The following is a 23,007-nucleotide window of genomic DNA, read 5'->3' on the forward strand; positions in this document are numbered from 1 at the left end:
AAATGCAACCTCTGCCATTCCAGCAGCAGCTCTCCATTTCAAAAGTGATTACAGGCCAGCTTGATGCCTCTCCATCTTCTTCCTTGGCTCCCAGTTTTGGCTACCTACTGTCTGTTGCCAGTGAGCTGCAGGTGGCTTTTTCATGAACTGTTGCTGTGGCATCTTTTCAAACTAATCTACACACAAGTCTGTTTTCCTGCAGGTAGCTGGTGAAGGACTTTTGAGGGTGTCAGGGAGTGATAGGACTGGGGGGATGGAGGTATTCAAGAGGGGATTGGATGTGGCACTTGGTGCCATGGTCTAGTCATGAGGTCTGTGGTGACAGGTTAGACTCAATGATCCTTGGGGTCTCTTCCAACCTTGGTGATACTGTGAGACTGTGATAGTGTTGGCAGGAAAATGGAGGGAAGTCATTAAGGAGTTTGACAAATCATCTGCTCTTCAAAAACAACCCCAGAAAGAGCATCTAATGTATGTTTGCTGTAGTCACACCAAGAACCTACTGGCTGAGACACATTTCATAGCCTGATCTAAACTTCTACTGATCAGGAGCCATGCTTTTATGAAATATGCAGGAAAAGTTTTACACCAGCAGGTTCTACCTCACCTCTGTATTGGGCTAGCATAGAGCCCACTAAGCACAATTCCATGGCTGGGTGGTAACTGGATGTGTTAGCATTCAGCCCTTCACCAGAGGCATCATACATGAGGGCTACAAAACCCCTTGCAAGGTTCAGCTTGTGACTGGTGACTCACTGTAACAAAATCCATATTCAACAAGACCAAGTGCAAGGTCCTGCAGCTGGGTCAGGGCAATCCCAGCCACTGCTGTTGGCTGGGCAGGGACTGGCTTGAGAGCAGCCCTGAAGAAAAGGACCTGGGGGTGCTGGGGGATGAGAAGCTCAACAGGAGCCAGCAGTGAGCACTTGCAGCCCAGAGAGCCACCCAGAGCCTGGGCTGCAGCAAGAGAAGTGTGGCCAGCAGGGCCAGGGAGGGGATTCTGCCCCTCTGCTCCACTCTGCTGAGACCACAGCTGGAGCTCTGTGTCCAGTTCTGGAGCCTCTATTACAGGAAGGCTCTGGAGGTGCTGGAAGGTGTCCAGAGAAGGGCCATGAGGAGGAGCAGAGGGCTGGAGCTGCTCTCACATGGGCACAGGCTGAGAGAGTTGGGGTTGTTCAGTCTGGAGAGAAGGCTCTGAGGAGACCTAATTGTGGCCTTCCAGTATCTGAAGGGGGCTACAAGAAAGCTGGGGAGGGAGTTTTGAGGGTGTCAGGGAGTGACAGGACTGGGGGGAATGGAGCAAAACTAGAAGTGGGTAGATTCAGATTGGGTGTTAGGAAGTTGTTCCCCATGAGGGTGGTGAGAGACTGGCACAGGTTGCCCAGGGAGGTGGTGGAAGCCTCATCCCTGGAGGTGTTTGCAGCCAGGCTGGATGTGGCTGTGAGCAACCTGCTGTAGTGTGAGGTGTCCCTGGCCGTGGCAGCGGGGTTGGAACTGGCTGAGCCTTGAGGTCCCTTCCAGCCCTGACAGTTCTGTGAGTCTATGATTTACTGTCTCCCAGCAGTGCTGTCTTCCAGCACTGCCATAACTTATTCATGAAGTGTACCTGCAGGTTCTGTTATTTGGGTCTGGGTATTACATTCCGCAGCTGAAGGCAGTCAAATGATTCAAGCACAGGACTAAGGACTTCCCACACAGCAATTCTAGTTGGAAATAAAGGTGCTGTGATCTGTGGGTTACCACAAGGGGTTTCTGCAGCAGATTAGACTGGGACTTACGGCTTGCTCCTCTCTCCGGGGTCTTCCCAGATGCTCTGACTGTAATTTGAGCTTGCCCTTGGCTCAGAGAGGGCTAAGGGCCTCTCTCCTCTTGTACCCAGTTCATGGTCTGGAGCTTGCCCTTGGCTCAGAGAGGGCTAAGGGCTTCTCTCCTCTTGTATCCAGTTCATGGTCTGGAGCTTGCCCTTGGCTCAGAGAGGGCTAAGGGCTTCTCTCCTCTTGTATCCAGTTCATGGTCTGGAGCTTGCCCTTGGCTCAGAGAGGGCTAAGGGCTTCTCTCCTCTTGTATCCAGTTCATGGTCTGGAGCTTGCCCTTGGCTCAGAGAGGGCTAAGGGCTTCTCTCCTCTTGTATCCAGTTCATGGTCTGGAGCTTGCCCTTGGCTCAGAGAGGGCTAAGGGCTTCTCTCCTCTTGTACCCAGTTCATGGTCTGGAGCTTGCCCTTGGCTCAGAGAGGGCTAAGGGCTTCTCTCCTCTTGTACCCAGTTCATGGTCTGGAGCTTGCCCTTGGCCCAGAGAGGGCTAGGAACCTCTCTCTCGTTGCTAGGCTGTAGCCTTTCTGTGGCTCTTCTGGGGTTCATTTCTCCTGGAGCTTCTCCCTCTCTGCCTTGGTCCAGGTGCAAGGCCTGGGTGTAGTTGTTGCCTGTTAGAGGCTCTCCAGCTGCTATTCTGGCAGCATTTGGCTCTTGTCTCTTTCGTGGTAAGAACAAGGCAAATTTAAACCATCTCAGACACTTTAAATACTGTCTGAAGACAGTAACTGGTAGCTGAGACATCTGATGGCTTAACCCACAGGACAGGGCATATCTGAGCAGGGCCAGGGGCACACACAGTTCACAGGTGTGTCACAAAGTTCATTACACATGCCACATGTTTCCCTGCACCATCTGGACCACAAGCAGTGGCCAGGTTTGCACACTCACAGGTGCTGATGAGGTGAGCAGAATGGAACAGAACAAGAATAGAATAAGAATAAGAATAGACTAGTCTAGACTAGAATAGAATTAACCAGGTTGGAAAAGACCCTCAAGATCACCAAGTCCAACCTATCACCCAACACCATCTGATCAAATAAACCATGGCACCAAGTGCCTCATCCAGGCTCTTCCTAAACACCTCCAGGGATGGGGACTCCACCACCTCCCTGGGCAGCACATCCCAATGGCCAATCTCTCTTTCTGGGAAGAACTCCTTCCTAAGATCCAGCCTAAACCTCCCCTGGCACAGCTTGAGACTGTGTCCTCTTGTTCTGGTGCTGGTTGCCTGGCAGAAGAGACCAACCCCCACCTGGCTACAACCTCCCTTCAGGTAATTGTAGAGAGCAAGAAGGTCTCCCCTGAGCCTCCTCTTCTGCAGGCTAAGCAACCCCAGCTCCCTCAGCCTCTCCTCCCAGGGCTGTGCTCCAGACCCCTCCCCAGCCTCATTGCCCTTCTCTGGGCACCTTCCAGCAACTCAGCATCCACATGTTTGCCTGGACCCCAGGAAGTGCCCATGTTAGCACATTTGCAGGTGCTGAGCCTGTTCTCTGGGTTAGGGCATGTTTTGGGGTTTGACCCTTCAGGACACTCACAAAGTCTCCAGAAGGCAAAAACATGTGCAAATAGTGCTAGAGGCAAAGGCAGGGACACAAGCTGAGAGTATGGAGAAAATCTCTGTGGTGTGAATCACAGCCACAGAATTGTCAGGGCTGGAAGGGACCTCAAGGATCAGCCAGTTCCAACCCCCCAGCCATGGGCAGGGACACCTCACACTCCAGCAGGGTGCTGCACAGCCACAGAGAGGGAAAAAGAGTACCCCTGCAGTGTAGATGTGCCCACCTAGAGCTCAGCCAAGCAGCACAATCAGCACATTATTGTGACTGATAATCAAAATTATCCTTTGCCATGATCCCTGCAAAGAATTCTGAAGGGAAATCTGTATCAAGTGGCATCAAGCTCCACACTGAACCTCCACCCAGGGCTTCATTTTATGGACTTTTCCCTCACTAACAGCTCCTTCCATTCTGTTTTCTCTTTGCAGTACAATGATTATGTTCATTTTATCGAGCCCTGTTTTAAGGGTATCCTGGTCCAAGCAGACAGAGATAACAGAGAGGTGAGTACCAGGCTCCCACTGATGCTGTTCAAGGTACTGTCTGCGAGAAGGGCATAAGCAGTACATGAGGTTAAGATGCTGTGGAACGAAAATCAGGGACAAGAAACAGCCAGTTCCCAGAAGTGTGTGAGTTCAGAGGCTCACAGGGTGTTAGGGGCTGGAGGGGACCTCTGGAGAGCTTCCAGTCCAACCCCCCTGCCAGAGCAGGACCAGAGAATCCAGCACAGGTCACACAGGAACACATCCAGACAGGGATGGAAAGGCTCCAGAGAAGGAGACTCCACAACCTCTCTGGGCAGCCTGCTCCAGGGCTCTGGGACCCTCACAGTGAAGAAGTTCTTCCTGATGTTGAGGTGGAACCTCCTGTGCTGGAGTTTCCATCCATTGCCATGGACACAAGTGAGCAGAGCCTGTCCCTGTCCCCTCCTTCCTGACCCCCAGCCCTCAGCTATTGATAGACATTGATCAGATACCCTCTCAGTCTTCTCCTCACCAGACTAAACAGCCCCAGGGCTCTCAGCCTCTCCTCCCCAGGCAGTGCTGCAGTCCCTTCAGCATCCTTGTAGCCCTCCCTTGGACTCTCTCCAGCAGATCCCTGTCCCTCTGGAACTGGGGAGCCCAGAACTGGATGCAATATTCTAGTTCTCATATCAGAAGCAAGCAGTAGCTCAGAGGTGTGTGCTGCTTCTGTGGTTCACCTCTGCTTACACCCAGCTTCTCTAACAGAGGTCACCTGGCTAGCTAAACAGCAGCCACCAGCTTCCTCAGGTCACTGCAGACTGCACCACCACTGCCAGCAGGTGAGCAGACCTGGCCAAGACTACTGGGGAAAAATAGCTTGCAGAGGACAAAGATTCTCTGTCTTCAAACCTCCACATCCTCATCCTACAGAAGGGATAAAACTCAGCCTTGTCCTGGTGATTGCATCCTCAGTGCACCCTGAGTCTTTGCCCAGAAAGCTTTGTCTAAGCAGTTTTCCTGCACTGACCTAGGAGGGCCTAGCAGTCCCAAGGTGATAAGCCTGCATCCAGCTGCTCCATTGCCCTCTGGCCTGTCTTGTACTTTTTCCTCTTGTTACTGTTGTTGGGGGGGTGTGGGCTATTTCCTTTTGCTCTTCATATTAGTACCACATAGGTGGCACATCCTCCATGTCTTCAACAACCACCTTTCTCTCCAAATTTCTTTCCCAGCTTAGCTCTGGGTCACAGAGGATGGCTCCAGAGGGTGGAGATGTCTCCCACAGTGTTTCCCAAAGGATCCCCAAGCCTTTTGGATGCTGTCTTGCAGAGAGCACTCTCTGGTGGTTTATTTACAACCAGATCAACACCTCTTAAGTAGCAGACAAGCATTCAGGTGGTTTGGTTTTTTTCCCCAGCCTGTTGCCCTTGCAGGCACAGGAATGTTGTGAGTTTGTCCCCAGAAAGGCTGGTTCAGGGAGAGTCCAAGTTCTAACAGTTAAGTCCCCTGCATGATGTCTCAGGGCCTGCCACTGGTTTGCAGCCCACGGGCTGAGAAATGCCATCCTGCCCTGGCTGCGTGGGCAAAGGTGCAGTATGGTGGCACTGCCAGTGGAACAACCTCTGACTGTGCCACCTCCAGCCATCACAGTCCTACACTGCTCTCCAGGCAGTGGTAGAGGATCAGGAGCCCAGTGGTACAGACTTTTCCAGGTTACCCTTACCTGTTCTGGTGGAAGGGAGCACTCTGCCTGCACCTCATGGCTGCCTTTTTCCTCTCTCGTCAGCATTTCAAGCAGCTGGTGGAAGAGCTGCAGGCAAAAGGAGTGGGGACTGTGAACAAGGCTTTGACAGAGTCCTTCAAAATCCTGAGAGAGGTAAGAATGTTGGTGCTGATCCTTGCACTGGGCACAGGTGTCCCTGCCCACCCTCACTTTATTCCCTTATGTCCAATGACAACACATCCTCATGGTGCTGCAGGGGGGAGGTGGGATGACCACAGGCTTACAGGGTGTTAGGGGGTGGGACCTCTGGAGAGCCTCCAGTCTGCCCCCTGCCAGAGCAGGACCATACAATCCAGCACAGGTCACACAGGAACACATCCAGACAGGGCTGGGAAGGCTCCACAGAAGGAGACTCCACAACCCTCACAGTGAAGAAGTTCTTCCTCATGGTGAGGTGGAACCTCCTGTGCTGCAGTTTCCATCCATTGCCCCTTGTCCTATCCCAGAACTTTCTCCTCACCTCCAGCTTAAACCTCCCCTGGCACAGCTTGAGACTGTGTCCTCTTGTTCTGGTGCTGGTTGCCTGGGAGAAGAGACCAACCCCCTCCTGGCTACAACCTCCCTTCAGGAAGTTGTAGAGAGCAATGAGGTCACCCCTGAGCCTCCTCTTCTCCAGGCTAAGCAACCTCAGCTCCCTCAGCCTCTCCTCACAGGGCTGTGCTCAAGGCCTCTCCCCAGCTTTGTTGCCCTTCTCTGGACACCTTCAAGTGTCTCGATGTCCTTCTTAAACTGAGGGGCCCAGAGCTGGACACAGGACTCAAGGTGTGGCCTAACCAGTGCTGAGCACAGGGCACAATGACTTCCCTGCTCCTGCTGGCCACACTATTCTTGATGCAGGCCAGGATGCCATTGGCCTTCTTGTCCACCTGGGCACACTGCTGGCTCGTGTTCAGCACCCCCAGGTCCCTCTCTGCCTGGCTGCTCCCAGCCACTCTGACCCCAGCCTGTAGCTCTGCATGGGGTTGCTGTGGCCAAAGTGCTGCACCTGGCACTTGGACTTGTTGAATGCCATCTTGTTGGACTCTGCCCATCTGTGCAGCCTGGCAAAGTCCCTCTGCAGAACCCTTCTACCCTCTAACAGATCTACACCTGCTCCCAACTTGGTGTTGGGAGGCAAAGGCACAGACAACAGAACTGCTCTGGCTCCATTAATGATGAGACCTCACACCTCCTTACTGGCAGGCATGGCTCACTTGCTAGATCAAGCAAGGAGGCAGGACCTTTCTGAAACCCTCCACACTTTGGGCCAGGCATGCCCATGGCAAACAGAAGGTATGTGCTGGAATAGCTGCAGCAGAACAAACTTCCCTTCTCTGACATCAGTGGATCAAACATTCCTCCAGAGGGTGATGTCCATGCAGCCCAGGGGACTAACATAAGAGAGAAGAAACTCTTTGGCAGGTATTAAAAACATCTTTCCTATTTGGCATCAAAAACACAGTCAACAGTTTAAGCAGTCATCACTTACCTTGATCCTTGCTGATTCTCCCTTTGCATGAGCTAAAAACTCTCTGAGATTACCCTTAGTACAGCACCAGTGGTGATAAAAGTGATGTTACTCATGCACAAGGTGAGGTGCTGCTTCCCTCCTGCCTGTTGTTATCATCACAGAATCACAGAATGCTCTGGGTTGGAAGGGACCTCCAAAGCTCACCCAGTCCAAACCCCTCTGCACTCAGCAGGGACATCCTCCACTAGATCAGGCTGCCCAGAGCCCTGTCCAGCCTCACCTTGAGTATCTCCAGGGATGGGGCCCCAACCACCTCCCTGGGCAACCTGTGTCAGTGTTCCACCACCCTCATGGTGCAGAACTTCTTCCTCACATCCACTCTCAATCTGCTCCTCTCTAGTTTGAAGCCATTGCCCCTGGTCCTGTCCCTCCAGGCCTTGGCAAACAGTCTCTCTCCATCCTTCTTGTAGCCCCCTGCAGGTACTGGAAGGTTGCTCTTAGGTCTCTCTGGAGCCTTCTCTTCTCCAGGCTGAACACCCCCAGCTCCCTCAGCCTGTCCTTGTAGCAGAGCTGCTCCAACCCCTTGGTCATTTTTGTGGCCCTCCTCTGGACCTGCTGCATCAGGTCCATGTCCTTCATCTCAGACCTGGGGAGAAAGCAACTGCATTTGAGAGTTTCCTTTGAGCATATGCACACAAGGAAAGGTGGCTGTTGTCTCAGTGACTGCTGCTGCAGTGCTTCTCTGCAGCTTACACTGCTGTCCATGGAACAGGAGTTCAGAAACAGTGAATTGTCAAAAGAAGATGTGAGACAGGGCTATGGATCTCTCCCACACAGCTTTCCTATCCCACTAACACTGCCTGCAGCTTTCTTGCAGTGCATCATTCGGTGTAGCATGGACCACAATTGCCTCCGCTTTAAGCACAATGGGACCTCAGTCCAAGGTCACTGCAGCCTTCAGCTGGGACCCTTGTTCACCAACAGCTGTGGGACTGCTGCCTGTTCAGCACAAGGACCTCCTGCAAGCCACTTTCCAGCTTCACCTCAGGATTTCTGTCTGCCTGGTGACATGCAGAAGGGACAGAGATTGTGTCTCAGTGCACAGGCAGCAGTGACAGAGGCACATACATAGGCATGGACACGTAGAAACAGACCAGCAGCCTTCCCTCATGTGCCTTGATAGCACCAGCTGGAGGATCTTGGGGCTCTGCAAGCACAGAATCACAGAGAGGTTCAGGTTTGAAAAGACTCTCAGGATCACCAAGTCCAACCCATAACCCTACTCCACAAAGTTCATCCCTAAACCATAGCCCCAGGCACCACAGCCAAAGCAACTCGAAGCACATCCAGGCTTGGGCACTCCACCACCTCCCTGGGCAGCACATTCCAATCCCTGACCACTCTTGCTGGCAACAAATTCTTCCTACTGCCCAGTCTAACCCTGCCCTGCTGCAGCTTGAGGCTGTTCTATCACTAATTACCTGGGAGAAGAGACCAGCACCAAGCTCTCCACAACCTCCTTTCAGGTAGCTGTAGAGAGAGAGCCATGAGGCCTCCCCTCAGCTGCCTCCTTTGCACACTGAGCAGCATAGCTTAAGGCAGAAGGATACCACCTGCTGCGTGCTCATAGCCTGTTAGGACTCTGAAATCTCCTCTTAGAGCCTCTTAGATCTGTATTAGTGACAGGGCAGGGAAAGTGTTGTCACCAGTGAGCCCTGAAACGAATCTGTGCTGCTGCGGTTCTAGAGGTGGAGAAAGAGGGAACCTTGGTGGAATTTGCCACCTCCTTCCCGTCGGCCAGGACTGACGTTCTTAGCTTGCAGCCCTAGCTGCCCCCCACAGCCCATCCTGTTATTGTTCACCAGGCAAGAGAATGAGAGTGACAGTTGCTGCCTCTCCCCGCTGAAAGCAGCTGGGCTGATTACAACAGACAAGCAGCAATAATATCTGTAATGAAAGGCACTGCAACATCTCCCTGGTAATTTTCCTCAGCCCAATTGCTCACAGAATTAATAGCCCAGCAGAGACCTACTCGATGAGGTATGAGGAGCAGAGAGGGCTTGAAGAGCAGGGCCCTCTCCCCACCACCATCACATTCCGGGCTGCACAGGGCCTATTTTAAGCCGTGAGGCAATTTGCCTAACAGTTTCAGGAGCGCAGCTAGCCAGAGCCTCCCCTGCCCCTCTCTCCTCCATGCTCAATAAGCCACTTAAACTCTCTGTGTCAATTTAGCCACACAGCAGGTGGTTTTCAATAAAACATGAATCCCAGGGAAACCATTGTTTCAACCACTCACTTACAAAGTGCTTTGGAGTTAGAGAATCACAGAATTATTAGGGTTGGGAGGGACCCCAAGGCTCAGCCAGTTCCAACCCCCCTGCCATGGCCAGGGACACCTCACACCACAGCAGGTTGCTCACAGCCACCTCCAGCCTGGCTGCAAACACCTCCAGGCAGGAGGCTTCCACCACCTCCCTGGGCATCCTGTGCCAGGCTCTCACCACCCTCATGGGGAACAACTTGTTCCTGACATCCAACCTGAATCTCCCCATTTCTAGTTTTGCTCCATTCCCCTCAGTCCTGTCACTCCCTGACACCCTCTAAAGTTCCTCCCCAGCTTTCTTGTAGCCCCCTTCAGATCCTGGAAGGTCACAAGAAGGTCTCCTTGGAGCCTTCTCCAGGCTGAACAACCCCAACCCTCTCAGCCTGCTCCCACAGGAGAGGTATTTTCCAGCCCTCTGATCATTCCCAGGCACCGAGTGCTGCATTTTGAGCTCCCTTCTTGTTTACCAGGCTTTAGTCTGTCTCACTGCTGTCTCCTCTTGTTTCAAGGAGCTTCCCCTCTCGCCCTTTTCCCATAGGATTCATACCCCTTTGTTCTGACTGCCGCTCTGCTCATGGCTGTTTCCAGGCTGCCTGCCTTCCCCGACACTCTCTCCTCCCGGCGGCGTGGAAGCGCCGCAGCTGAGAGCGATCAAGCGCTCAGCAGAGCGGAATAATTACCTTGGGTGTTTTACACCCTGCAGTCCTCCGAGCACAACCTGAGACCGTGGCTACGTTTCCTCAGACACTGTCGTGTTAATTCTCTTCTCCCAGGCAACCAGCACCAGAACAAGAGGACACGGTCTCAAGCTGTGCAGGGGAAAGTTTAGGCTTGATCTTAGTTCCTCACAGAGAGATTGGCCCTTGGAATGGGCTGCCCGGGGCAGTGGGGAGCTCAGCGTCCCTGGAGGGGTTCAAGAAAAGCCTGGGTGAGGCACTCAGTGCCATGGTCTGGTTGATTAGATAGGGTTGGGTGATTGGTGGAACTTGGTGATCTTGGAGGTGTCTTCCAACCTGGTTGATACTGTGATTCCTAGCCAGCTGATCTGCCTCTGCAGCCTTCCTCACCAACCAGCCTTCAGCCTCGTCTTTGGTATTTGAGCCTCTGCCTCTCCCTTCCAGTGTACATCAGATGTAAAGATAGATATGTCTACAGGATTGCCAAATATAGACATGTGTAAGCACCCCTAATCTTAAGAGAGTCATTATATATATATATGTATATATTCATGGATTTCTTGTGTATGCATCTGTTAGTATTAGACAGTACAAAATCTGTCACTGCTATGTGCCTTGCTTTCTGAGAACCACAGAATGGTCTGGCTTGGAAGGGACCAAAGCTCATCCAGTCCAACCCCCTCTGCACTCAGCTCCAGGCTCTCTCAGCACCAGGCTGTGTGGTGTGGCTGACAGCTGCAGGGAAGGGATCCATCCAGAGAGACCTGAACAGCTGCAGAGCTGGGCCCAAGCCAACCACATGAGGTTCAACGAGACCAAGTGTCCTGCAGCTGGGTCAGGGCAATCCCAGGCACTGATATAGGCTGGGCAGGGACTTGAGACTGCTGGTGGATGAGAAGCTCAACATGAGCCAGCAGGGAGCCAAGCAGAGCCTGGGCTGCAGCAGGAGAAGCATAGCCAGCAGGGCCAGGGAGGGGATTCTCTCCCTTCACTCCACTCTGCTGAGACCACACTGTGTCCAGTTCTGGAAGGATTTGGAGGAGCTGGAAGGTGTCCAGAGAAGGGCCACGAGGATGAGCAGAGGGCTGGAGCTGCTCTGCTATGAGGACAGACTGAGAGGGTTGGGTTCAGTCTGGAGAAGAGAAGGCTCCAAAGATACCTTCTTGTGGCCTTCCAGGATCTGCAGGGGGCTACAAGAAAGCTGGGAGGGACTTTTGAGGGTGTCAGGGAGTGATAGGACTTGGGGGAATGGAGAAAAAGTAGAAGTGGGGAGATTCAGAGTGGATGTTAGGAAGAAGTTGTTCCCCATGAGGGTGGTGAGAGCCTGGCACAGGTTGCCCAGGGCGGTGGTGGAAGCCTTATGCCTGGAGGATTTTGCAGCCAGGCTGGATGTGGCTGTGAGCAACCTGCTGTAGTGTGAGGTGTCCCTGGCCATGGCAGGGGGAATGGAACTGGCTGATCCTTGGGGTCCCTTCCAACCCTGACAGATCTGTGATTCCATTGCAACACTTTTTTTCCCTTGAATCATTCTTCACCTTTTGGGATCACCTGCAGTCCCAGCCAGGTCTCAGCTCATGAAGGAAGTAGTTCAGCAACACCTTCTGCACTTCTTTCTCTTCCTGCTGAGCACAGATTCTTCAAATGCTTTCAGTTAATTTCTCTTTAACCCTGCCACTTTGTGACTCTGGCTATTATTAATTCTTTCTTTCCTTTGTCTTTTTATCCCTTCAGTGTGTACCCAGCCATGACAATGTTGCCCTTTTGATGATGAACTGTGGAAGCCTGACCATTCCCCTCTGCTTTTTCATCATCTTTTCACTCCATTTACATTTATACATCTTTTCTTGGTTCCATTCACATTTTTATCATCCAGGATGTGCAAAGCTCAGGGTTTCCTGTTTACCACTTTGTGCTGCTTTGCTGAAGACCATCCCTTGTTTCTTTTTCACTGGTCTTCTGTTTCTCTCTGCTCCTGATTTCCTACCCAGAAGACCCTTTCACTAGCTTTGAATGTTCAGCAGTTCTGGAGGCAGGTCTACATAAGAATCACAGAATGATGGAATCACAGAATTGTTAGGGTTGGAAGGGACCTCAAGGCTCAGCCAGTTCCAAACCCCCTGCCATGCCCAGGGACACCTCACACTACAGCAGGTTGCTCACAGCCACATCCAGCCTGGCTGCAAACACCTCCAGGGATGAGGCTTCCACCACCTCCCTGGGCAACCTGTGCCAGGCTCTCACCACCCTCATGGGCAACAACTTCTTCCTCACATCCAATCTGAATCTACCCTGCTCTATCTTGGATCCATTCCCCCAGTCCTATCACTCCCTGACACCCTAAATAGTCCCTCCTCAGCTTTCTTGCAGATACTCAGATACTCTCAGATCCTGCAAGGCCACAATTAGGTCTCTTCGCAGCCTTATCATCTCCAGATGGAACAACCCCAACTCCTTCAGTCTGTCCTCACAGAGGAGGTGCTCCAGCCCTCTGATCATCAGAATGGGGCAGGAGAAGATGGAAAAGGGCTTCCCCAGGCCAGTTGTGTATTTAATACACATAAATAATGACCCAAAGAGATGCTTCTGTAGAATCCATAGGTATCTTTAGGAAGCAGCCTAGCAAACCATCTTCTTTTTCTGCTTTTAAACACCAAAGTCCATTGCACTTGCACATTGGTAAATTTAGCTCCAAACCAGTACAATAATGTGAAGGGAAACCTGACCACAGCTTTCAGCTGGTGGTAAAATCATCATTCATGTGATGCGAAGCCTCAAATTCCATCAGACATGTATTGTTGGCAGTGGCTTCCAAGGCAGCTCCTGGGTTTGAATGAAGTGACAGCTGAAGGCTGCTGAAGCTTTGCCAATAGATATGTGGCACAAAAGACACACCTCACTTTTAAGCAGTTGTAGCATAAGTTGCTGAAGCTGAGGAAGTTATGGGGTTTCAGTGTTGGCTCTCAAACTAAGGCTGGGGAGGGGTCTGGAGCACAGCCCTGTGAGGAGAGGCTGAGGGAGCTGGGGTTGCTTAGCCTGCAGAAGAGGAGGCTCAGGAGAGACCTTCTTGCTCTCTACAACTCCCTGAAGGGAGGTTGTAGCCAGGTGGGGGTTGGTCTCTTCTCCCAGGCAAGCAGCACCAGAACAAGAGGACACAGTCTCAAGCTGTGCCAGGGGAGGTTTGGGCTGGATGGGAGGAAGAAAATCTTCACAGACAGAGTGACTGGCCACTGGACTGTGCTGCCCAGGGAGGTGGTGGAGTCACCATCACTGGAGGTGTTTAGGAAGAGGCTGGATGAGACACTTGTTCATAGTATCATAGTATCAGTCAGGGTTGGAAGGGATCACAAGGATCATCTAGTTCCAACCCCCCTGCCATGTGCAGGGACACCCCACACTAGATCAGCCTGGCCAGAGCCTCATCCAGCCTGGGCTTAAACACCTCCAGGGCTGGGGCCTCAACCACCTCCCTGGACAACCCATTCCAGGGCTTCACCACTCTCATGGGGAAGAACTTCCTCCTCACCTCCAGCCTGAATCTCCCCACCTCCAGCTTCATTCCATTCCCCCTAGTCCTATCACTACCTGAGATCCTGAGAAGTCCCTCCCCAGCTTTCTTGTAGCCCCCTTCAGATACTGGAAGGCCACAATTAGGCGACCTACTAGGTCAGTCTCCTCACTGAATGTGCTGCTGTGGTGAGGTGAAAGAGAAGCAGGCCCAAGCACCTCATCCTCAGTCAGTAACTCACATGGATGTTTTGCCTGAGCATAGCTAAAACTATGCTCTCCAGCTTAAAATTCCTGAGGGTGACCTTAGTCTTTCATGTGCTCTCCATCTCCTGCCATTGCCTCTCATTAATCTTTTGGGCAGTGTTGTCACATCTTCCTCTGTCCCTAATTTTTTACTCTGCAGCAGTGTCTGTGTTCTCCTTTGCTGGTTAGGCTTTTCCTTGCTCAGAGCATAGAAGTGGTGAGGTGCTGCAGGGAGAAGAGCCATCCTGGCACAGCCAGGAGCCTCACCAAAGCAGCTGCTCATTTTTTTGCCTTGCCACTGCCTCCTGTTTCCTCTGGTGTCTGCCAAGCACAGAATCATAGAATCAACAAGGTTAGGAAAAAAACCTCAGAGATCATCAAGTCCAACCTATTATCTAATACCTAACACCTCCTGACAACTAAACCATGGCTCCAAGTGCCACATCCAAGCCCCTCTTGAACACCTCCAGGGACAGGGACTCCACCACCTCCCTGGGCAGCACATCCCCAGGGCCAATCTCTCTCTCTGGGAAGAACTTTCTCCTCACCTCCTGCCTAAACCTCCCCTGGCACAGCTTGAGACTGTGTCCTCTTGTTCTGGTGCTGGTTGCCTGGGAGAAGAGACCAACCCCCACCTGGCTACAGCCTCCCTTCAGGGAGTTGTAGAGAGCAAGAAGGTCTCCCCTGAGCCTCCTCTTCTGCAGGCTAAGCAACCCCAGCTCCCTCAGCCTCTCCTCACAGGGCTTGTGCTCAAAACCTCTCACCAGCCTTCAACACCTGTGCTGGTGCTGCATAAGCCACTTGGTTGTCCTGTGCTGGTGTACCTGAGGGCATGAGGGGCAAAGGGCTCTGCCCCCAGGAGCACTGGGTCAGCAGCCTTGGGGGCTGGCTGACACAGGCACACACTGTTGGGCATGTGTTCATGTGTTCTTGGGAGCACACCAACATTGGTTCCAGAGTCCCAGCACACTTCCACTTACCTGAAATATCACTGATGCACAGATAACAGATCACAGCTCACAGGATGTTAGGGGTTGGAAGGGGCCTTTGAAGATCATCAAGTCCAACCCCCCTGCCAGAGCATAGAATCCAGCACAGGTCACACAGGAACACATCCAGATGAGTCTTGAAAGTCTCCAGAGGAGACTCCACAGCCTCTCTGGGCAGCCTGTTCCAGTGCTCTGTGACCCTCACAGTGAAGAAGTTCCTCCTGATGTTGAGGTGGAACCTCCTGTGCTGGAGTTTCCATCCATTGCCCCTTGCCCTGTCACAGGGTGCAACTGAGCAGAGGCTGTCCCCTGCCTTTTGACACTCAGCTCTCAGATATTTATAAACATTTATTAAATCCCCTCTCAGTTTTCTCCAGAAGATCATCTGGCATGACACAGTGTGGCCTTTCTATCTGGCACATTCCTAGCCCATCTCAGCTCTGATGGCAGCAACCTTCACTCTTCCTGTGCCTTTCTCTGCTCTTCTTTTGGCAGACTGATGGATTCATCCTGAAATAATGAGTCTGATTTCCCCTCCTCCTCCTCTCACATTTTCAGCCATAAATGGTGGCAGTTACAGCTATCAAATCACTGTTGCAGTGTTTATGCTCAGTCTATTGTTCCTTTGCATAGATGAATGTGGCTCTGCGAGATGTGAGGCAGCAGAGAAACAGAGAATGGTCCAGGCCAGAAGGGACCTCTAAAGCTCACCCAGTCCAACCCCCTCTCAGCAGGGACATCCTCCACTAGATCAGGCTGCTCAGAGCCCTGTCCAGCCTCACCTTGAGTATCTCCAGGGATGGGGCCCCAACCACCTCCCTGGGCAACCTGTTCCAGTGTTCCACCACCCTCATGGTGCAGAACTTCTTCCTCACATCCAATCTCAATCTGCTCTGCTCTGGTTTGAAGCCATTGCCCCTGGTCCTGTCCCTGCAGGCCTTTGCAAACAGTCTCTCTCCATCCTTCTTGCAGCCCCTTCAGGTACTGGAAGGTTGCTCTTAGGTCTCCCTGGAGCCTTCTCTTCTCCAGGCTGAACACCCCCAGCTCCCTCAGCCTGTCCTCATAGCAAAGCTGCTCCAACCCCCTGACCATTCTTGTGGCCCTCCTCTGGACCTGCTCTATCACCTCCTTCCTCCACAACCCTTCTTTTCTCCTGATTATTTTACTTCCATAAAGCTTCCTGTGTCTTTGTGTGCTAGGCAGGGCTGCATGAGCAGCAGCCACTGCATGCAGCACACAAATGCAGTCATTATTTAAGCAGAGCTATTTCTGGGCACAGTGTGAGGTTTGCAAGGGCGAGTGAGGATCTGGCCCAGCAGGAACAAATATGCTGTGATGCCCCAGAGGTGGGCTGTGATGAGCTAACCACTGTTCTTCCTCCCTGCAGTTCAGGGACGCTGGGCAAGGAGGGCTGTGTAACCAGGCCATCATGCTGATCACGGACGGAGCGGTGGAGGATTATGAAGCTGTGTTTGAGAAGTACAACTGGCCAGACCGAAAGGTTAGTCTGGGCTGTGGTAGATGGAAAGGGTGAGGAAAGGCACTGCCCTGCTGCAGGAGGGGCAAAAGACCCTGAGCCAGGATCTGGGGCGCAGCTGAGCGCTCCCAGCCTCTAATCCTGTGGTGGATTGAAGTCTCCTCCCCAGCATTAACTTTTGCCAGAGCAGCTCAGTCAGAAGCAAATGAAGCTGTGCTTGCAAGCAAAATCTGCACTCTGCAAGGGGATGCAAGGAATGTGTACAACATACCCAGGAGTTACCATATTGTACAGATATTTACAGTTAGCAAGCAACATAAAACCCCCCTGGTCAGAGACCAGGGAAGCCATTCCACTGCCTCCCCACACCCCCTTGTCCCAAGGGAAAAAGGAGTGGAGAGAGAAGCAGTGGGTTAGGCTTAGCCAAGGCCAGCCAAAGCATGCAGATTGTCTCCCTTGAGCAAAGCAAAACCAGCCAGAGATCAGAAGAGAAGAGAAAAGGGAGGAAATGGCATCCTGGCCTGCATCAGGAACAGTGTGGCCAGCAGGAGCAGGGAGGTCATTCTGCCCTGTGCTCAGCACTGGTTAGGCCACACCTTGAGTCCTGTGTCCAGTTCTGGACTCCTCAATCTAAGAAGGACATTGAGGCTCTTGAATGTGTCCAGAGAAGGGCAACGAGGCTGGGAAGGGGTCTGGAGCACAGCCCTGTGAGGAGAGGCTGAGGGAGCTGGGGTTGTTTAGCCTGCAGAAGAGGAGGCTCAGGGGAGACCTTCTTGCTCTCTACAACTACCTGAAGGGAGGTTGTAGCCATGAGGGGGTTGGTCTCTTCTCCCAGCCAACCAGCACCAGAACAAGAGGACACAGTCTCAAGCTGTGCCAGGGGAGGTTTGGGCTGGAGGTGAGGAGAAAGTTCTTCCCAGAAAGAGTACTTGGCCATTGGGATGTGCTGCCCAGGGAGGTGGTGGAGTCACCGTCCCTGGAGGTGTTCAAGGGGGGGATTGGATGAGGCACTTGGAGCCATGGTTTAGTTAGTCCTGAGGTGTTGGGTGCTAGGTTGGACTGGATGATCTCTGAGGTCTTTTCCAACCTTACTGATTCTGTGATTCCATGAATTGCTATGGCACAGCTCCTCTGATTCCAGGTGTTTACCCAACGAGTTTGTTGAGAATAACCTTTTGTTTTCCTTCCCACACCCAAGAGTGAGTTATTTGCATTTTTCTACTTTTCTGCTCAAAATCTGTAACTAAACTGTAAAGGCATAGCCTAAAGGCACCACAGACCCCCATGGGCACCCAGCTGTAAACACAATCCCAAGCAGCATGCAGGAGCTCCCTGCAGCGGTTCCAGGGGCAGGGGGGGATCACTGTAGGTCACTGAAGCTCTGGGGGCTGTTCCTACACTTTGCTTCCTGAGGGTGTGGGAAGTCACAACATCCTCCTGATAAGACCATGAAGGCTGAGCTGAGTATTGCAACAGGGAAAAGAACTTCTGCAAAGAATTTTCCTCCCATCCAGGAGTGCTTGCAGCTGGCCCTGGCTGAGCAAGGTTTGGCTGTTCCCAGCTCCGGTGCTGGGCAGGGGTCTGGCTCACTGTGGTGTGTTTAGGCTATGCCCTTAACAATTTTTTCACAGATCTTGGGCAGAAAAGTAGTAAAAATGTAAATAAATCACTGCTGGGTGTGAAAAGGAAAAGGAAGATCATTCTAACCAATCCCATTGGGGAGATAAGGAACTTCAACTGGTTGTACCAAAACAGTCTCTCTCTTCTTGCTTCTTGGCTCTGGGAGAGGCACTAACCTGCTTCTGCTTGACCTTGGCTGCACTGTTTTGGCTCAGTCTGACATCCTTTCTCTTTGTACAGGGGTGTAAGGGGGAGACAAGGAGGGAGAAGCTAGTAGCTTCCCCTGGCCTTTGCCCAGGGGGGGTCCTTGTGCTGTTTATTCATTGTAAATCCCTGTAAATATTGTCACTCCTGGATGCTTTGTGCATGCTCATTGCATTCCACTGCAGATGGTAGTGCTGCTTGTAAACACAGCTTTCATTTGCTTCCAGCTGAGCTGCTCTGGCAAAGTTAATGTTGGGGAGGAAATTTCAACCCACCACACTCACTCAGCCTCTCTCACTGCCTTCCAGCCCTGTTTACTTTGAGCTCTGTGATTGCAGGCTTGTACTGGCAGAGCAGACTGTAAAGGTGGAAGAGGGGATGGCTCCTGATTTATTGTTGATCTCATCCCAGCTAGCAGCAATGCACAAAGGGAGAGGAGCAGCCTGCTGAGAGAGCAGAGCATGGGGCTGTTAAAGTTTATTTCAGGACTGGCTCTTTTGTTTTTGGTCAAACACAAGACAAATGCTGAAGCTTTCCCTAAATGATTCATAGAAGCAGCTGTTCCCCTGGGTAAAGGATTCCTCTGAGCTATAAACCCCTCTGCATGTGGTTGCTGAGTGCCTGGCAGAGCTGCCATCATAACATTACACAGAATTTGCACTTCTGCCTTGTTACTCAGATGATCCTGGGTGCTGCTTGGCTTTCTGGGCTCATTGTAGCTGGAAATTAGGTTCCAGCTCACAAAATGCACAACAAATGGAGCAAGAGGCTCCTGTGTGAAGGCAGAGATGTTGCTGTGCACCACAAATGCACATTCCCATCAGGGTACAACAGGATGTCAAACCTTGGCCATTTAGATTTTCACAAGATCAGAGGAGGTTAGGGGTTGGAAGAGACCTCTGGAGATCTTCCAGTCCAACCCCCCTGCCAGAGCAGGACCAGAGAATCCAGCACAGGTCACACAGGAACACATCCAGACAGGGATGGAAAGGCTCCAGAGAAGGAGACTCCACAACCTCTCTGGGCAGCCTGCTCCAGGGCTCTGGGACCCTAACAGTCCAGAAGTTCTTCCTCATGTTGAGGTGGAACCTCCTGTGCTGCAGTTTCCATCCAGTGCCCCTTGTCCTTCCCAGGGCACAAGTGAGCAGAGGCTGTCCCTGTCCCTTCCTTCCTGACCCCCAGCCCTCAGCTATTGATAGACATTGATCAGATCCCCTTTCAGTCTTTTCCTCTCCAGACTAAACAGCCCCAGGGCTCTCAGCCTCTCCTCCCCAGGCAGTGCTGCAGTCCCTTCAGCATCCTTGGAGCCCTCCCTTGGACTCTCTCCCACAGATCCCTGTCCCTGTTGTACTGGAGAGCCCAGAACTGGATGCAGTATTCCAGGTGGGGCCTCACTGGGGCTGAGTAGAGGGGCAGGAGGACCTCCCTGATCTGCTGTGGCACATTACAGCCTTATTCTTCTGTCTTTGCATTCCCAGGTGCGGGTTTTCACTTATCTCATTGGGCGAGAGGTCACTTTTGCGCCTAACGTGAAGTGGATTGCCTGCAACAACAAAGGTGCTTGGAATGGTCCAGATCAGAGCAAAGCAGGTCAAAGGGAACCAGTGGGTTAAGCTGGCTATTGCTGTTTTCCCAACACAGAAGTGAGGGAAAAGTAACACACAAAAACTTTGGATTGGGCCAAAGATAGGAATACCTATACTAAGCAAAGTCAGATAATATGGTACAAAAATATGGTACTCTCTTCCCAGCAAGAGAGATTGGCCATTGGGATGTGCTGCCCAGGGAGGTGGTGGAGTCCCCATCCCTGGAGGTGCTGAAGAAGAGTCTGGATGAGGCACTTGGTGCCATGGTTTAGTTGATTAGATGGTGTTGGGTGATAGGTTGGACTCGATGATCTCAAAGGTCTTTTCCAACCTGGTCAATTCAATTCAATTCAATTCAATTCCATTCCATTCCATTCCATTCCATTCCATTCCATTCCATTCCATTCCATTCCATTCTATCCTATTCTATTTTATAATGCACAATCCCCTTAGCCTGTTGGCAGAAAAAGCACAGCACAAGGCAACAGCAAGCAGAAGCAAGCCCAAGGAAAAGCCCAAGCCAGAAAACTACTCCCTGTTGCTCTTTGATCTGCCACCATCCCAGTGGAAAAGCCAGCACCCAAAAACCTGGAACTGAGAAGCAGCAACCAGAAGAATCAGAGAAGAAGGACCATAGAATCACAGAACTGTCAGGGTTGGAAGGGACCTCAAGGATCAGCCAGTTCCAACCCCCTGCCATGGACAGGGACACTTCACACTGCAGCCGTTTGCTCACAGCCACATCCAGCCTGGCTGCAAAAACCCCCAGGGCTGAGGCTTCCACCACCTCCCTGGGCAACCTGTGCCAGTGCCTCAAGAGGAAGCCTCCCATGCTGCAATCTGAACTTCCAGCCCCATCATCCCTTGCTCCAGCCAGCACTTTCATTTCTGAAGCATGACTGCAGCATGGTGTGGGTAACAGCAGCAGGTTCAGCTCAGCCCATGCCAGCGCTGTATGGCAGTGGTTACCCAACCCCCATCACACAGGCCCTGTGTCGACTGCACCCTTGGGGCCACGGAGCCCTCTGAAGCTTACTCACTACACCTGAGGCCCCCAAACCCTTGGTTGGAAGACAGCCTAAGGAAAAAGGAGACCCTGCTAATCCCCATGATGAATGCCTGTGTCCCATTAACACAAGTCCTCTGTGCTGAGCATTTTCCTGTCACAGTGCTAAGGGACACTATGGCTGAGATTTAGGCTGGCTGTAGTCCGCCTGAGTCCCTGCTTCTTTTGTGTGTCCCAACTGATGGCTTTTGACAGTTAGTCTAAAACTCTCTCAGAAAGCCTGACAGATTTTGGCACAGCTGCAAACCAGACATCTTTTCTTTAAAGACTTTGCAGGCTTTTTCACAAGGTTAACCCCTATGTCCTGGCCAAATCCTTTGTGTGCCAGTGGTTTCACTGAGCTCCCAGCAGAGCCAAAATATTCTCTCCAGTTAGCATGAAATGGTAGGCATGGGAAAATCCACTCAGTAGATCACAGAATGACTGCATTCTCAGGGTTGGAAGGGACCTCAAGGATCAGCCAGTTCCAACCCCCTGCCATGGCCAGGGACACCTCACACTACAGCAGGTTGCTCACAGCCACATCCAGCCTGTCTGCAAACACCTCCAGGCATGAGGCTTCCACCACCTCCCTGGGCAACCTGCGCCAGTCTCTCACCACCCTCATGGGAACAACTTCTTCCTAATGTCTAATCTAAATCTCCCCTCCCCTAGCTTGGATCCATTCCCCCCAGTCCTATCACTACCTGGCACCCTAAAATGTCCCTCCCCAGCTTTCTTGAAGCCCCCTTCAGATCCTGGAAGGCCACAATTAGGTCTCCTCAGAGCCTTCTCTTCTCCAGACTGAACAACCCTAACTCTCTCAGTCTGTCCTCACAGGAGAGGAGCTCCAGCCTTCTCCTAGCTGAGACACCTCTGTGCCTTTGGGGCCAGTTAAAAAAAGCCTAGCTAGCCCTGCCAGAGTCTGTAAGGGCAAAGGAAGAGGGGTGAAGAAAGTAGTCCCTCTTTGGGCATCCCTTGGTCCCACTGTGCCTGGAGACTGACAGTGGTACTCGCTGCATCTGTATTCTGCTTAAATGGGAAAAGGAAGGGGAGAGTGCAGCTGGGGACTGCCTAGCTAGGTGCAACAACTCCTTTCCTGCCTGAGCAGAGGCTCCAGCAGGTTATGAAATGCATGGATAGCTATGCTACTGAAAATAATTGACAGGCAAGAGCTGCTGGCCTGCAGAATGTCTGTGAGCTGGGGCTGTTAAACATTCATCTGTGAGCACTCTGAATCACAAGTAGCATTTCCAGGTTTTGTTAGATGAAACAAACCCCCTGGGTTTCAGACTGCATATTCAGCCAGCAGAGCAGTCTCAGGGAATTTACACTGCTGTTGCTTCACCACAAAATGTGAGAAGGAATCCCTCTGAACAACCAGAGAAGACAAATACGTGCTCCTAGCACTTGGATGTTTACCTCCCAGACTTGAGCTCTGCAGAAGGCTCTCTGGTTTTGGTTCCATGTTTCATAGCTCTTGCAGTCCTTGTTTTCCAAGCACACTAAATCTGTTTCCACATCCCAAAGCCCTGTCACATGATAGTGCTTTCCTAGCCATAACATAAGTTTTCCATCTCTCTGCCATCCTCTGTCCTACACAAAGTACAATCAATCAGTTCCAGGTGGTGAGAAACAGGACAGAGCTCCCTGTGAGCTGACAGAGTGTTAGCATTTCTAAGTAGCTAGGCAGCTAGCTTGCAGGGTCCTTCACCAAACTGGAAGCATTCTTTCCATGCAGTCCTTGTAGTTTTGGACTCTTGTGGGTCCTTCTGTGGGGACAAAGCTTTGGAAATAGGGAGAAATCACAGAAACAACATTCAGGTTGGAAAAGCCCCTCAGGATCACCAAGCCCAACCCAGAACCCTACTCTGCAAGGGTCTCCCCTAAACCATAGCCCCAAGCACCACAGCCAAACCACCTTGAAACACAGCCAGGCTTGGGGACTCCACCACCTCCCTGGGCAGCACATTCCAAGGCCTGACCACTCTTGCTGGGAACAAATTCTTCCTACTGCCCAGTCCAGTACTTGCACTTTTACCTTCTGCTTCCAAGTGGTCACTGTTCTTGGCTGTAAAAAGTGCTGGGAAAGTTCTGGAAGAGAAGTTGGAAGTTTGGGCTTAATATGAAATCGATCAGGCTAAGTGGGTAGCATGGTGGAACACTTTGTGTATGTTTGCTCTCAGGAGCAGAGGCAGCCTGAGCAGAGGAAGAGTTTTGCTGCCTGCCACCCAAAGCAGCATTTGCCATCCAGTTTGGTAGCTTTACACAGAT

The 23,007-nt window shown here is 51.9% G+C and overlaps 1 protein-coding gene across 1 annotated transcript in view; it reads left to right on the forward strand.

Annotated features, from left to right (window-relative positions):
* CACNA2D4 (calcium voltage-gated channel auxiliary subunit alpha2delta 4) overlaps nucleotides 1–23,007 on the forward strand; it is a 199,736-nt gene that overhangs the window by 37,459 nt on the left and 139,270 nt on the right. The window contains exons 9-12 of the mRNA XM_054168159.1: nucleotides 3,797–3,871; nucleotides 5,616–5,705; nucleotides 16,189–16,302; nucleotides 19,581–19,659. Coding sequence (XP_054024134.1) covers nucleotides 3,797–3,871; nucleotides 5,616–5,705; nucleotides 16,189–16,302; nucleotides 19,581–19,659 — 358 coding nt within the window. The remainder of the gene's footprint in view (nucleotides 1–3,796; nucleotides 3,872–5,615; nucleotides 5,706–16,188; nucleotides 16,303–19,580; nucleotides 19,660–23,007) is intronic.

Source organism: Dryobates pubescens, chromosome 15 (assembly GCF_014839835.1).
Source record: "Dryobates pubescens isolate bDryPub1 chromosome 15, bDryPub1.pri, whole genome shotgun sequence".
In the NCBI taxonomy this organism is placed as follows: Eukaryota; Metazoa; Chordata; class Aves; order Piciformes; family Picidae; genus Dryobates; species Dryobates pubescens.